The sequence below is a fragment of the Prosopis cineraria genome, unplaced genomic scaffold (assembly GCF_029017545.1).
Source record: "Prosopis cineraria cultivar Desert tree isolate PC_DT_omini unplaced genomic scaffold, ASM2901754v1 PC9, whole genome shotgun sequence".
Lineage (NCBI taxonomy): Eukaryota > Viridiplantae > Streptophyta > Magnoliopsida > Fabales > Fabaceae > Prosopis > Prosopis cineraria.
Window position 1 is genome coordinate 24,863,262 of NW_026555340.1, and position 14,615 is coordinate 24,877,876.

Here is a 14,615-nt window from a genome sequence, read left to right on the forward strand (position 1 = left end):
ACATTTCAATAGGTTAGCCTTTTAAAGAAAAAATAATAACCCTGTGACAACAAAGAGGCTTACACGGAGGGAAGCCAAGTCCTGTTAGGCCTTGTTTGGTATGAGGTATTGGGATGTAAGAATTGGCATTGGTATTGAGATTGCCCAATTTTTTCATGTTTGGTATAAGTGATTAGTCAATCTAGTACCAACCCCAATCCTATCTAAATGGGATTGCTCAATACTAGGTACCCCCTGGTGTTGAAAAAACAATCCAAGGATTGATTTTATTAGGACATAAATGCCCTTGCCTCTAACCTTTGTCCTTCCCCAGATCAACTTTCATCCTTCCTTCTCATTGATGACAAGCCTCACTTTGTCAATGGCAACGCAAGTGTGTTCGAGATGATAACCATCGACGATAAAAAACCATTAACTAGACAAAGAAGTAAGGGGGAGCAAAAGAAAGAGATGTGGATTAGACGTACCATAACCATCGAGGGGAGAAGGACAACATTAACCCATCAATGACAAATACCCATTGATGGCAAAGTGCCGTTAACCATCGATGATCGATCGACTTTTGATCTGTGTAGAGAAGGAGAACGACGAACGTAATGGAGAGAAGCATATGAGAGTGAGAGAGCTAGTAGGGAATGATTTGGCCGACCCATTAGTGACAAACCACAATCGATTGTCCTAGGAAGTAAGCAAGGAACCACACTTAGCAACAACATGGTGAGAAGGGGAGGGAGGGAGTTCGATCGTGACAAAGAAAAAAGAGTTGTAAGGTTGTAATTTTTTTAATTAATTATAAAGGGTATTATATCTTTTTATAATTTATGTTTAATTATAAAATAAAATAAAAGTAAATATTCTTTATAATTATTACCTCATACTAAATATAATTTTAAAATCTCATTCCTACTTTCAATCTCAATTCCTTTGAATTAGGGCCATTTACCAAACAAGGCCTTCAAGTATATCATTTTCCCTTCAACATAGCATGTCCCTAGTGCTTTTTGACATCAACCCAAGTCCCCACAGGTTCTGTCATTCACACCCCCTCCCCGCAAATTCTTCGTTCTAGTTAAAGTGGCAACATATTAGGTGAAACAGTAACACAACCATGCTATCCATCTTTACTTGCGTCTTCCAATGGACAGTAAGCGAAGAAACAAAACTTTGACTTGCCACAAGCAACCCTAAAGATTCAGAAAAAATATCAATGATCCTACTTCACTCTATTTAAATAAATCTTCAACAAGCCTCACCAAACCAACTTAAACATGAAGCAACCAACTTAATGCACAATTATAAAGCCAGTCATTTGAACAGTAAAAAGTGTGTTATATATTAACCACCTGCAGGAAGCAAATAGCGCTCGGATTTCATTACAGCAGCCACACATCAGTTGCTGAGAGGAACAATCCATTATTTTATCAATCAACTTATTTTTGGTGCCATAATAAAAAATCATGATTGGCCATATGTGAGATATAATGTGAACTGCAAATTCAGCTAGTTGCACAGTTGCTCCCTGCTTAAAAACAGCTGCTACAATCAACAAGTGGGGGCCAAATTAAATATAAGCTTGATGTGCCAATACGGTAACGAGGATTACCACTACAACCACATAACCGTAAGACCTCAACAGAAGAAGATGAAAACTACATAGAGTTTCCGGCGAGAACAGCATAAATATTCTCTCAACCTTTTCTTGTAAAAAGATAAGTAAGATGGAAACATCCACTCTTTCAGACCTATTTAACCAAATTCTGTAACCAGCTTCCACAGATGATCAATCAGAAAGACCATAGACCGCATAGTAATACGCCTAAAACCTTTTATCATTGTATAGCATGTCATAGTCAATAATTGGCACCGAAAGGGATTAGCTCAAGTAGGTAAATAAGTTCATGCCTCTCTTCATCAACTTGGGTTATAGTCCTAGAAACACTTAGGAAAATAAATTCTGAATACCCCATGGGGGATGGGAGAGCATGACTTTAAAGTGTGGCTGATCCAAGAGAAAAGGTGTGCTTGGATGGATTTGAAATGGATCAGAACAGAATGAAATGGCTAAAGTTTTTTTCAGCCATTGGATCTGGCGGATGAAGGATGAAATGCATCCCCATTGGCTAAAAACTTGCAAGTTACTCCATTCCATTAATGGATGACTCCCTCTGCTGCCACGTTATAATTCCAAAACAATAGAATGACAAGTGAATTACATTCCATCTTAATTCTATCAGTTGCCATTTCATTCCCTTCCCTCACATCCTCCGAAACATAGCCTTCAGATTGTTGAAGGAGGGGATTCAAGCTGGACAAGATCCAAAGAATACTACTTACTCTGGTAGTGGTAGCTGACCGAGAAAAGAAAAATCAGCAATTGTCAGATAATGAGAGTTAAAAACCAGAAGCGATCAACAAGAAGTTTTATGGTGAACAGATGAGTCTTCAACGGTTCATCCAGACTCAAGAATTTATAGAGTCAGGAGTTTACACAAACATTTATAAACTACGATTCTTACGCAAACTTCATAACGCTTTTTGCAAGCAAACGAAAGAATTGACGGCTGTAAAACGAGGACATTTCATAGCAAAATGTCACAATTCTTTTTTCTTTTTTTTTTTTTTGGTGTGTGAGGGATGTCAGTTAACGGCACCCTGTATGAAGCATCAAATACACGCTAAAATACTCTCTAAAGAATCATCAGTTGCAAGAGTGGGATTTCCACTATAAAGGGAAGTGTGTCTTTGCAATTTAATTTGTATGCACAGAAAGAAACTGTTTGGTCCAAGAACTCGTAATGCAGAAATAAAGACTACAGAATCGTTGTCCTAAAACTGAGAGTAGCATATAAGAACAAATGCTCACAATTTGGATCCCTAGCGTTGCATAATGACGATGCCACTAAAGTAGTAATAAGGACAACCAATGGTTTTCTTATCACTAGCCTTTGAACGCAAAATCATACCTATATATACAAGCGGTGAAGTGGATAGCCCCAAAAGAAAGAAAATACAAAATGGATGAACAACCAAATCGAAGAGAAAAGTGAGACAAAAATTTAGAAGAAGAAATACGCATATCATACTGTACATAGGGGGAAAACTTATTATTATCCCTACATAGTACAAAGATTGAAAACATTCAACTTACAAGTTAAAAAATCCTAAAAGCACTATCCCTACTGGATGTTCGAAGTCGCATAGCCTCATCCCTATCGACATCTAGACGCGAACCTACATCCCCTCCTGCTTTTGATCGAACAGGTGTCCTGCACGTAGGACACGCAGCCACCTTCACCAACCAGGTATCCACACATCTCCGGTGGAACACATGACCACATCCGGCGAGCTTTCTGCACCAGTGGCCGCTGCGGAAGCCGTCCAAGCAGACAACGCATTGGGTTTCGGGTCCGGGTTCGGTCCCGCTAGCAACCCGGAAGTGGGGAAGCTTCTTTACGTCACGCGGCGCGATTCCATTGGAGGAAGCCCCGAGTTGGACGGTGGGGCGAGAGCGGAGGCGGTGGAGGATGCCGCCGATGAAGCAGAGATGGAGGAGAACGAAGGCGGCGAAGCCAAGGAAGATGAAAAAGACGGAGGTGAGAAGGGTCATGATGATGGCTTTAAGGAAGATGGAGAGAAGCCTGGGGCTGGGTTTTGGTTGGCTTTGTTCATGGTGAGGAATAGGAGGACTAGGAGGAGGCATGGGATTGAATTAAGAATTGAAGAAGAAGAAGAAGAAGGCGAAGGTAGAACAAGAATAGGAAAGATGATAACTTGGAGGAGTGGGGAAGGAATTGAATTAGGGATCAGAGAGAGCAAAGATGAGGAAATTGCAGGAGCAGATCGGCTAAGGATTACCGTTTAGGCCTTTAGGGATCAGACACAGAAAATCAGGGGGCGGTTCACAGGTTAGGTCTCAAGACCGTCGCCACGTCGGTGTTTCCGAAAATAGATATTCTTTTCGCTTAAAAATTAAATGTTTAAAAATATAAAATATTTTTAATTTTTTAAAATATAATTATTATTTTTTTAAAAAAAGTATTTCTATTAATAATAATTTTATATTTATTATATAATATTTAATAAAAATAAATATTAAAATATAAAAATAATTGAAAAGTAGATAATTACTCTATTAAAAGATAAAATTTAATTAAAAATATTATATATTTTTAAATAAAAAAATACTTACTTTCAGTCCAACTCAAAAAATAAATATTTATATTTACTGCATTCTTGTTATTTTTGATATTTTATACTTTTATAACTTAAAAAAAATTTAAATTTTTTATAAGTTATTTTTATCAGCATCATTAATATTAATAAAAATATAAATGTGTATAATTTTAAATATTTTTATATAACAAATTTAAAAAATAATATAATATTATTTTTTATAAAAAATAATTTTATAAATATTTTTAAAATTAAATAATTTTTTTAAAATACACTCTATAAATAGAATAAAAAGAAGTACTGCAAAATGCAAATCTTGATGCGTTGCACTTGAACGTTATTTGCACAGACTCATAGACAACATGACATGCCATACAGTGTTAGTTTTTATATCGTTCCTATATGTCAATTCATTACATGACGTGTTGGTTTCTTTTTTTATTTGGTCAACAGATATTTGTCTTACACCACTGCCATCTTCTTCCTAAAAAAAAATCTTGGGCTTGAGTATAACATTATTGACATTTGACATGTTTGCCTGCGTTTATTTCCCTATGGAAAAGGATTATATTAGAGATAAAATTTTAAAAATGTTAATTTCTTTTTAATTTATCTATTTAATTTGTTATCAATTAAATGTTAATTTTCAGTCAGAACATGCTAGCCAGTTTTAAAAGCTATAAGCAAGAACACAAAACTATATGCTCAATTTTCATTTATCTATTTAATTACCTGCATAAAACTGTGGAGTACGCAAGTAATTGCAAATAACACAAAACTATAAGCAACAACGGATATATATTTTTTCCTATTCAAGAATTAAATATTTTATGTCAATGAATATGTTTTTCTTGTTCCCAGATATCATTCTATAATTATTGGAGGCAGTTCTATTCTATACATAATTGAACACTAAATACGAACATTTTTTTTAATTAAAATTCAAACATTAATTTATTATGTTATAAAAAATTAATATACCTTGTTGAACACAATTCGATCTCATTGGTCGGTAAATAAGCTTTATTTATGCATTCATTTTAAAGTAAAAGTACATTTTTATCTTTAAAATATTTTCGAGGATCACAAAATACTTTAAACTATTAGTTAAAATATTTTTATTTTTAAAATATTAAAATGAAAAATTTTTGTCCTTGTCATTATATCCATCAACGGTCAATTTTAAAATCCCAATTTGTATTTTTAAATGTTCGGAATTTGATAGCAATGATAAAAATGTTTTGTTTTAATTACTTTAAAAATAAAATTATTTCAACCAATAATTTAATGTATTGGATACTCTTTAAAAAATATTGCAGAAGCAAAAATACCCTTTTACCCTCCATTTTTTTAAAAAAAAAGAAGGCCGCAGCCTAAATCCATTAGCAAGGATAAATAGCTCCTGCGTGAATAAAAGTCTGAGATCATTTTTAATCCAGGGACCCAAAAAAGGGTATGAGCTGTTTTTGGTTTTGCAATTGATTTTCAGTAATCTTTCGTTGAAGCATATGAATAGGAGCCTATGCTTGCGGAATCTTTACTCTCTTTCATCCTTTCTCCTAAAAGTAATTATTCACAACAATGCATTTCAACACAAATATATCCAACCATTAAATCATCTGCACTTTTTTCAAACAATTTAATTTGGCCAAAAAAATTGAAAAGTTCAGCGATAAATTAATCTTTAAATTATAAGTGCAATCTTAAACTTATTTTAATATAATATTTTTTAAATTTAAAAAATGATGTGCTGTTGCTACACTGTTAAAAAAAGTTAAAAACTAACTTTAATTGTTAATTAATAAAAAATTATGAAAAATAACCTAAAAATTACATTAAAGAACAAAAGAAAAATATTACAAAATTATAAACAATAATCCAAAAAGTTACACAAAAGTACTAAAAAAATTCTCTTGGTCCACTCCTTAATTTTTAAGGCATTTTCTGTAAATTTTTTATCGAATAATAATTAAAGTTAATATTCATCAACAATGAAGATGATATTATATCATTTAAAAAAAATTAAAAAAATATTATATTAAAATGTGTTTACAGTTTTAGAAGCTCCTACATATTTTAAGAATCAATTGGTCATTTAACTAGATCATCTATCCTAATGAGTGCAAACATAAGTTTTTAGTATTCACCCATACATAACATCAATTAACAATCGGAACGTTTGCACCAAATTGATGCTAAGTTCATCTCGATCCTAGCAAACCACTAAATGCATGTCTAGTTTCACATCCAAGCTACTAAAATTATTTACACTTTTTTTTTGTTTTATTTACCTGAATCAAGAAAGATTAACCAATTATATAATCAGTAATTGGGTTCATTGCCAAGGCTTAATTTGGATCGAGGAAAAAGTGAGAAGAAAACATGGAGGAGAGAAAATTAAAAGAATTTTCAAAAATAATAATTTTTATTATATTTAAAAGCTTTCCCTCCTAATTTTTCTTTCTTTCTATTTTTTCCATACCCAGGCAAAAGATAAATAGCAAATCTTAAACAAATTTGATGGGTAATATTTCAAAATGTAACAAGAAAATAAGGAAATTAATGATATTTGAAGGGGAGAAATATGGGTCATGCATAAAAGGAGGAGGAGGAGGAGGAAGCACAGAAATAGATAAAAACTACTTCATATTACTTCTTTTGAAGTTTCAAAATGTAAATCACTTTGATCAAAATATAATTTTATTAAAGATGTTTTGTCAATGTTATCATTTATTATATTATTTCTCATTAATATTCTTTTATAAATATAGAATTAAATGAAATATATTTTTAAAAGTTTTTATTTTTTTAAAACAAATAAAGCTATAATGCTTATTTAATAAGTTTTATTGACATGACCAATTTTGTTTAAAAGTATCTTATATTTCATTGGTCCTATTTACAAGTATTTCCAACATATTTTATCGAAGTCAAGAAAAATATTAAAATTTATTAATTTTATTTAAAACTTTAATAATTTTTTAACTTTACTTTTATTAAATATGCATAGTTTAATAATATATTTTCTTTTCTCAACATTCAACATAAGGTAAATGAGAGAATTTGTAATGAAAATTAAAATGAAGTTATAAATAAGATAAATTTTTTCTCTTTGTTTTATAAATAAAACGAGTGGGAATACTAACTACTCCATTCATTTTTATGTATAGGAGAAAAAAACTGTATCACATGGTTTAATATAGTTAGTTAACTATAATAATTATGTTTAGAAATAAAAAAATTGAATTAAAATGCCTCCAACATAAAAATATATTAATTATTTTTCATTAATATAAATTATGAGAAATAATTTAAAAAATATGTAATAAATATTCATTGAAATAGATGAGTTTATTTATATAAAAAATAAGTAAAAAATGATCGTTTTTTTTTTTGGTAAATAAAAACGGAGGGTATACTACTCAAGATAACTCAGCCGAAAAGATAACGGGTATTGATGAATCATACACATGCCTGGACGTGATCATTTGCTTTCATTGATTTATTTTTAGGCTGATCAGTTTAATGGCAATTTTTCAGACTGACATTTATGCTGCATCAAATCTATCTCTCTATGGCAATTTTATGGGCATCTATTTGTCATTAGAATTGAATTTGTATTTCTTGGAGTACGTTCGTTGATGATTTGTGAGGGATATCATTTACATCAACCAAGAATAGCCCTTGGTGATATTAAAACATGTGTCCTTCCTTTTGCTTCCACTTGAGTTCTATACTGATGTGTTTTATTTATTGGATGTTTTTGAGATTTGTGGGCATTATATGCTTATAAGGTTCACATTAATGATTATTTAATTAGTGAATCACTTCACAAAATGTATGAAATAGCCAATATTTTTTCTAATATTTATTGGATATCATTAGAAAATAATATTAATTGTTCTAATTTTACCACATATTAAGTACGGGAGGGTGTGAGATTATGCAATAATGGTTGAAATGTGATACTTAATGGAGTTAGGGTGTGCTTGGATGTCCTTAAGAAAATATTGATCATTGATTAATATGATTAATTCTGAATATAATTGATTATGTTATATTGTATATAATTAATTTATAAAATTTATTAATAAGATTAATTATAAACATAATATAAAAGTATAAATGAAAAGTAAAATTGAAAATCAGGTAAGGCTATCATTTTGTAAAAATATATCCAAGCGCCTCTGTTATTTGTCAAGATCAATTATAAATTTCAAATAATAATTTTTTAAAAAATATTCAAACACTCATTGGACATGCTAAAATGAATTACTAATCCAAAACGATGGCTTTTTAAAAATATTTAAACACCCTTATATATGTCAAAGTTAATTATGAATTTAAGACTACAATTGTATCATAAGCTATCATTACACACATTTCAATTTAACTTTTCAATTATACTTCCAAAAAATTATCAAAAATCAGATAAATTATATTTTATCAATAATGATTCTGGGTGATAATTGATTTTGGCATATATGAGGTGTTTGAATATTTTTTAAGAAAACAATAATTCTAGATTCGTAATTGATATTAGCATTTAATTGGGGCGTGTTGACATTTTTAAGAAAACAATGATCTTTGGTGCATAATTGATTCTAACATATAATAGAGATGTTTGGATATATTTTCACTTGTAATTTTAACCTTCAAAATTGATAATTAGCTGTATCCAGATATGCGCTTAGAATATGTTTGGTTTATCACAGGCGCAACCAAAATACAGTTTCAATATACAAAATTGAGTTTCGAAAAAGCACATGTTTGGAGGCATTCTTAGGAAAAAATTGGAGCAGTGGGCTGTCTCGTGATCTCCTTGTGCCGTGTTTGTCATAAAATGTTGATCCATCTATGTGGTCCCTCTCTTGTCCATTGCCTTCTCTTTTGGGCTTTGCATCTCTCCTTCTATTTCCCATCCAGACACGATCCCAAAAAGGGTCACCCAGATTGAAGGGGAAGAAAATAATGTTGTTAACATAGGAAAATTGACTGTCAGAAAAAAAATTAAATGAATGATGGTTAGATCTCTGGCAAGATATTTCTAAAATGAATTGCGAATTTTTAAATAGAAATTATAAATTGAAATCCTAATTACAATGTAAAAGTTACATTTAAAACTTTAATACTTTGTTTGTAGTTGAAATTCTTGAATTGTAATTGTTTAAATTAATTTTTTTAATTTATTTTTAAAAGGCTAAAATATACATTTGGTTTTTTAATTTTACATAAGATTTTGATTTAATATCTAATTTTATTAAGTATTTTTTTTGTCCTCTCATTCGATACTGTTAATTTCAGAATTATTTTAAAATATGATATGCATTATGCTCCCTTGATTAGACATTAACAGGTTGCGTGCGGCTGACAATTCCAATGCTTTAAAAAACAAAGGAGAAATCATTCTTGTATATATTTGGCAAATAATAAAAAAAATGGTGATTATTGTTGAGGAACACAAAAGTAAACGGCAAAGGAAGGTAATAACTAATGACCACAAATAATCATTAATTTTTGTAATTTGCTTTATCCCTTCTTGCTCCGCTCATTTGCTTTATTCCTCATCAGAAACGTTCACTTTCATTTAATTGATTTTATTTATTTAAGTGGCAATGTTGAAGATAGGAACAAACTCAATTATTACTAGAGAGTAACAAGACGGGCCTCTTTCAGTGCTCACTGATCTCGACACATGCTGCTCTGTGACTGTCTCTTATCTTATTTATATGATGGAGGGGTTTTTTTAAAAAAATTATAAGTCATCTCAATGTTTTTTATTATAAATTTTCTTATTTACTCTTTACTATTAAATGTTGGAGACAAAAAAAATACTATTAAAATATATATATTCAATAAGAATAAAATTAAAAAGTTATTCAATTTATATTCATAGTTAATGTGTTTTAAAATTTTAGTTATAGTAAAACATATTAAAAATGACATATAAATAAGAACTAATGAGTATTAAGTTAAAAAAATTGAATTTTTAATTAAAAAAGTTGAAAAATGGGCGTTTTTGGGTGGCAGGAAAAAAAATCACTAATTCAAACTTTCAAGATTTTTTTTATCAATATATGTATATATGTATTGTAGAACCCTGGGTTCATAGATGCGAATTTTTATCCATTCAAGAAAAAGAAGAAGAAGCGAATTTTTTTAAATTTTATGATATATTCTTTTATAGATTTTATATTTTAAATATAGAACATTTAAGTATTTTCTCTTTAGTTAAAATTTATTATGTTTAATAAGCTCTACTTAATCAATTTACATAAACTTATTGTCTCATACATAGTATTGTTAATATTTTTCTTATTTATTTATTATTTACTTGATAGAATAATTATTTTTGATAGAGCAATTGATAGTTGTTGCTATATTGTGTCATATGTAACTCATACTAAGGCCCACGCATGTATACCATTATTAAAAAATAAACTGTAAATTACTCACATATACTTGATGTTTGAATTCTTAAATGAAATTTAACGACAAATGTTTTTGTCAGCCATTTAATGACCGATGTAATATTTTAAGCAAGGGTCAAAACATAAAAGTAATTTACGTGGGTTTCTAATTTTGCCGTAAAAGGGCAATATGGTGAAATTATGCCAGGAGGAGGTAGAGATGTGATAAGGGTCAGTCTGAGTTTTTAAGGATTTAAGCCATGCGGCTGTATATTCTAAATTGACTGTGTTTCTTAGACCTAATGTTTGTCAACAAGACTCAAGATCGAACCTGAAAGTTCATATAATATTTTTTATTATTTTTTATTTAAATTTCTAATCATGTTATACAAAATTTAACAAATTATTTTATCCTTTTCATACATTAATTCAAAATTAAAATAAACGGAACAATTTTAATCGTGCTTTTTTATAATATAAATAATTTTTAACAATTTCAACCAAACGAAGCTAAAGAAATGAATTGACAAACAGTGATAGCTAACATTAACATGGTGTTGTAAAAAAAAATATTATATTAGCTCAAGGGTTAATCTAAGCCTTTTTTTTAGCGTGCTTATAAGAGTTGGGTTTAAAATTATGGTACTAAAAAATTAGATCAATTATCAAACCAATCAAAAAATTAATTTAATTATTAATCACCAAAATTATAACCACGTCATGATTAAATTAATTATAAATAAAATATTTTATCAAACCGATGAATAAACTTATTTAAATTTCTTCATTTTCCCAAGTCCAACACTAAGAAAAATGCAAAATCTAAACGAGTAACACGATTGACTGGTCAGTATTAAGCCATATTTGGAGAGGTGTCATTGATATATTATTGGGTTCATTTAATAGAAAGGGTTAGGTGCCCCCAATTACACCAGATAGTACCATCCAACCATTTTTCACTACCTCCTTTATTTTTTTTTGTCCCGGTATAAAAGCCTTGTATTTTATATTTTATAATCCAAAATGAGACGCATGTAGTATATTTCAAAAACATGTCCAAATACATTAGTTTTCATTCAAGTACGGCAACTAAACTTATGAATATTTTAAAAAGACTCAACATTTGTTGGGTAATGAAATTTATTATGAGAGATTGGATGTTATCTTTGACCATGTCTCTAGTAAAGCAAATAAATATATAAATTAGACAATCATTAAGCTTCTGTCAATAATTTAAATGTTTAGATTTTTTATAACTTACCTTCTGGTTATATACTTTTTTTGTACGTTAATATAATTTAAGTTTCTTGTCTACACGGGTTAATTTCGTGGCTCTGTATTCAAATAAAAAAAATTGCTGAATATGTGTACTAAATGTTCTGAGTTAAAAAAAAAAAAAAAATTGGCTTGTCATTGTATATTCGTCCCCATGAGCTCCAAAGTGCAAGTCTCCAAGCCCTCTTTTCACAAATTCAACTTTGGCTTGCTTTTCACACAAGGGAAATTAGATTGGAACAGGTGCAAGCACTTAAATGATAAACCAAAACGCTCTGGTTCCAACACGGCTTGTTGGGAATTGTTTTTATTTTATTATTTTAAGAATTAGTATTTTATAAAATATATTTTGAGCATAAAAAAATTATAAAAACAAGTATTTTTTTATTTTCTTTTATTTTTTAAAATAATAATTTCAGAACACTTAAATATTTCTTTTATTCTCTAAAATAATTTTTTTTTCAAAAATACTTTAAAAAATATATTATTAAATAAATTTTTTTACTTTTATTTTTTCTTTTGAAGAATAAAAAACTATAACTAAAATGGTTGCAAACAGGACTTTAACCTCGCATGCTTAATTTTTTATTTAATTTTCTATTTACATGTATTAATCTACGACGCATTCAAGGCTCCTCCCTCGTCACAAAGAAACATTTAATGGCCCTCTTCTGGTCACGAGAGCATGGTAATCACAGTCACAATCACATACGGCTATTTATTAACAAATTCAATTCAAATTCATGTATCTTCATTTCTCTGTGGCCTTTTTAATTATTTCGTGAAATTACTGCAGAAAGTTTTCCACTGAACAGGAAACGATACAAGGCGTAACATTCTCAATGAAACAGAAACAGAGGTGTTGGATTTGAAATCCCAGAATTCATATACCTCTTTTGCCTGATCCACTACTTTAACCATTCATCTAGACTGAATATTTTAGAACCGGGGACCCAAAAAATGGTTCAAATGTTTTACAGAAAAACTAACTACAACTCGCCGGAAGCAGGGGATGAATGAACAACCTTGCCCTGTCTTCCGGTGAGCCAAAGCAGAGTTCTTCTTGCAAAAGAAGGAGCTCTAATCGCCTGCGAATCTACACTGTAACAGCTCTGGTTTTCATCATCATATCCAAATTCACTCCCTCCTCCTCCATTTTCCCATTTTGTGATATCCATCTCAGAAATCGTGCTTCTCGATTCTAATTTCCCATTCTTCTCCTTCAAAGCGTCGTCGTCGTCGTCGTTTCTCTGCAACGGAAACCGGAACGACATGGCCCTCCTCGACGAATCCTCAATCCCATTCCTCTTCCGTTTCTTCTCCCGGAGCCAAATCTTCGACACCGAGAAGCTCTCTTTTCTGGTAATAGCCCCGGATCTTGGATTCGCAGTTTCTTCAACTCTGTTCCCATCTAAACTAGAGAATCTGAAATCCCTTCTGGATTCTAAGTCACACTCTGACATTGCAAGTCTGTGACCTGGAGTGAAACGCAAAACATGCCTCTTCTTGATTCGTGCTCTAATGGGTACCTGAAGCGAACAACTCTCGTCCATCACATAAGCAAACGACCCCATAGAGAAACACCTTCTTGCATCTGCGTTATTGTCCGTGCTACTACCTTCACCATTGTTATCATCGACGTTCCTGATCTTTCCCAGCTTCACGGTGACCACTTCACCCGAATCGTGATTCGAGTCCAAGCGGGTCGACCTGGATCCGATTTCGTCGGTTTCTGGGGCAATCTCTCTGGAGGAGTTGTCACTCCCAGATTCAAGGACCAGAACAATGGGGGAACATGTGTTGCCAGAGGAGAAGTCATTGAGCAAGCAGGCTCGACAGATAGGGCAGGTCGAGTGAGACAAGAGCCACGTGTCGATACACTCCATATGGAACGCGTGGCTGCATTTGGGCAACAATCGGAGCTTGTCCTCCGGCTCGAATTCGGACAAACAAATGGCGCAATCGAAAGGGTTCTTGAGTCCGATGATGGCCTTGTAGAGGAAGACAGGGAGGGTGTCAATGAAGGATTGGTCGACCCCGGAATCGTGGAGGTGGAACAGTTGCTGAAGCTGTCCCTGAAGAACAGTAACGTCGTCCGGATCGTCCGGGTCTCTGGTCTGGGGCCTCCATAGATACCGAACAAGAAGGTGGAGCAAACCAGAGAGGAAGAAGACGATGGCGAGGATGATGATGATGAGGAGTACACTGGGGCTGACGCTGTCTTTTACGTTGGAATCTTCAGATCCAACAACGTTGGGAGGCGCAAGCAATATGGTGGGGGTTGTGAGGGAGACAAAAAGTTGGCTCCTTTCACTCCTAACAAGGTTCTGCTTCTGCCCATTTTACTGTGCCGGAGCAGATATCAGCAAAGATTGAAGCTTTCGAGTTGAATCATAGCCTTGAGACGACAGAGAGACAAACGGCGGAGAGAGGGAGAGGAAGGAGAAAGAGGATTCGTATAAAGCAGACGTTTGTTTTTTTATGTGAACTGAGCCTGCGAGTCAAGGATGTGAGAGAGGGACAGAGGGGGAGAGAAACTATTATTTCGGTGAGCTTCCTAATAAAGTGTTGAGAAAGATATTAACATTATTGCCTTAAACATGAGAAAATTATACCAAAAAAACGCATAATTTATAGTAAAAAATTCAAAATTTTAATTCATACTAGATACACAAAAAATTAGATATAAAAAATAAATGGGAAACAATTTTTCATCTTCATTTAAAAATTTAAAAGCATATAAATTTTATTAACACA

General features: G+C 31.7%; 2 protein-coding genes across 2 annotated transcripts; both read right to left on the reverse strand.

Moving 5' to 3' along the window:
- Positions 1–2,821: 2,821 nt before the first annotated feature.
- Positions 2,822–3,903, reverse strand: LOC129320869 (RING-H2 finger protein ATL56-like). Its single transcript, XM_054966527.1, has one exon. It carries the CDS (start codon positions 3,698–3,700, stop codon positions 3,152–3,154), a length of 549 nt encoding a protein of 182 aa, XP_054822502.1. The 5' UTR covers positions 3,701–3,903; the 3' UTR covers positions 2,822–3,151.
- An 8,772-nt stretch (positions 3,904–12,675) lies between these two features.
- LOC129319707 (RING-H2 finger protein ATL13-like) lies at positions 12,676–14,200 on the reverse strand (the record flags this gene model as incomplete). The annotated part of the gene is made up of 1 exon (XM_054964789.1): positions 12,676–14,200. A coding segment is annotated over one exon (1,353 nt), but the record flags the coding sequence as incomplete, so codon positions are not given.
- Between the last annotated feature and the right edge of the window lie 415 nt (positions 14,201–14,615).

Coding starts and splice junctions, on each gene's coding strand:
- LOC129320869 (XM_054966527.1), bottom strand. CDS start 3,700: ATGCCTCCTCCTAGTCCTCCTATTCCTCACCATGAACAAAGCCAACCA.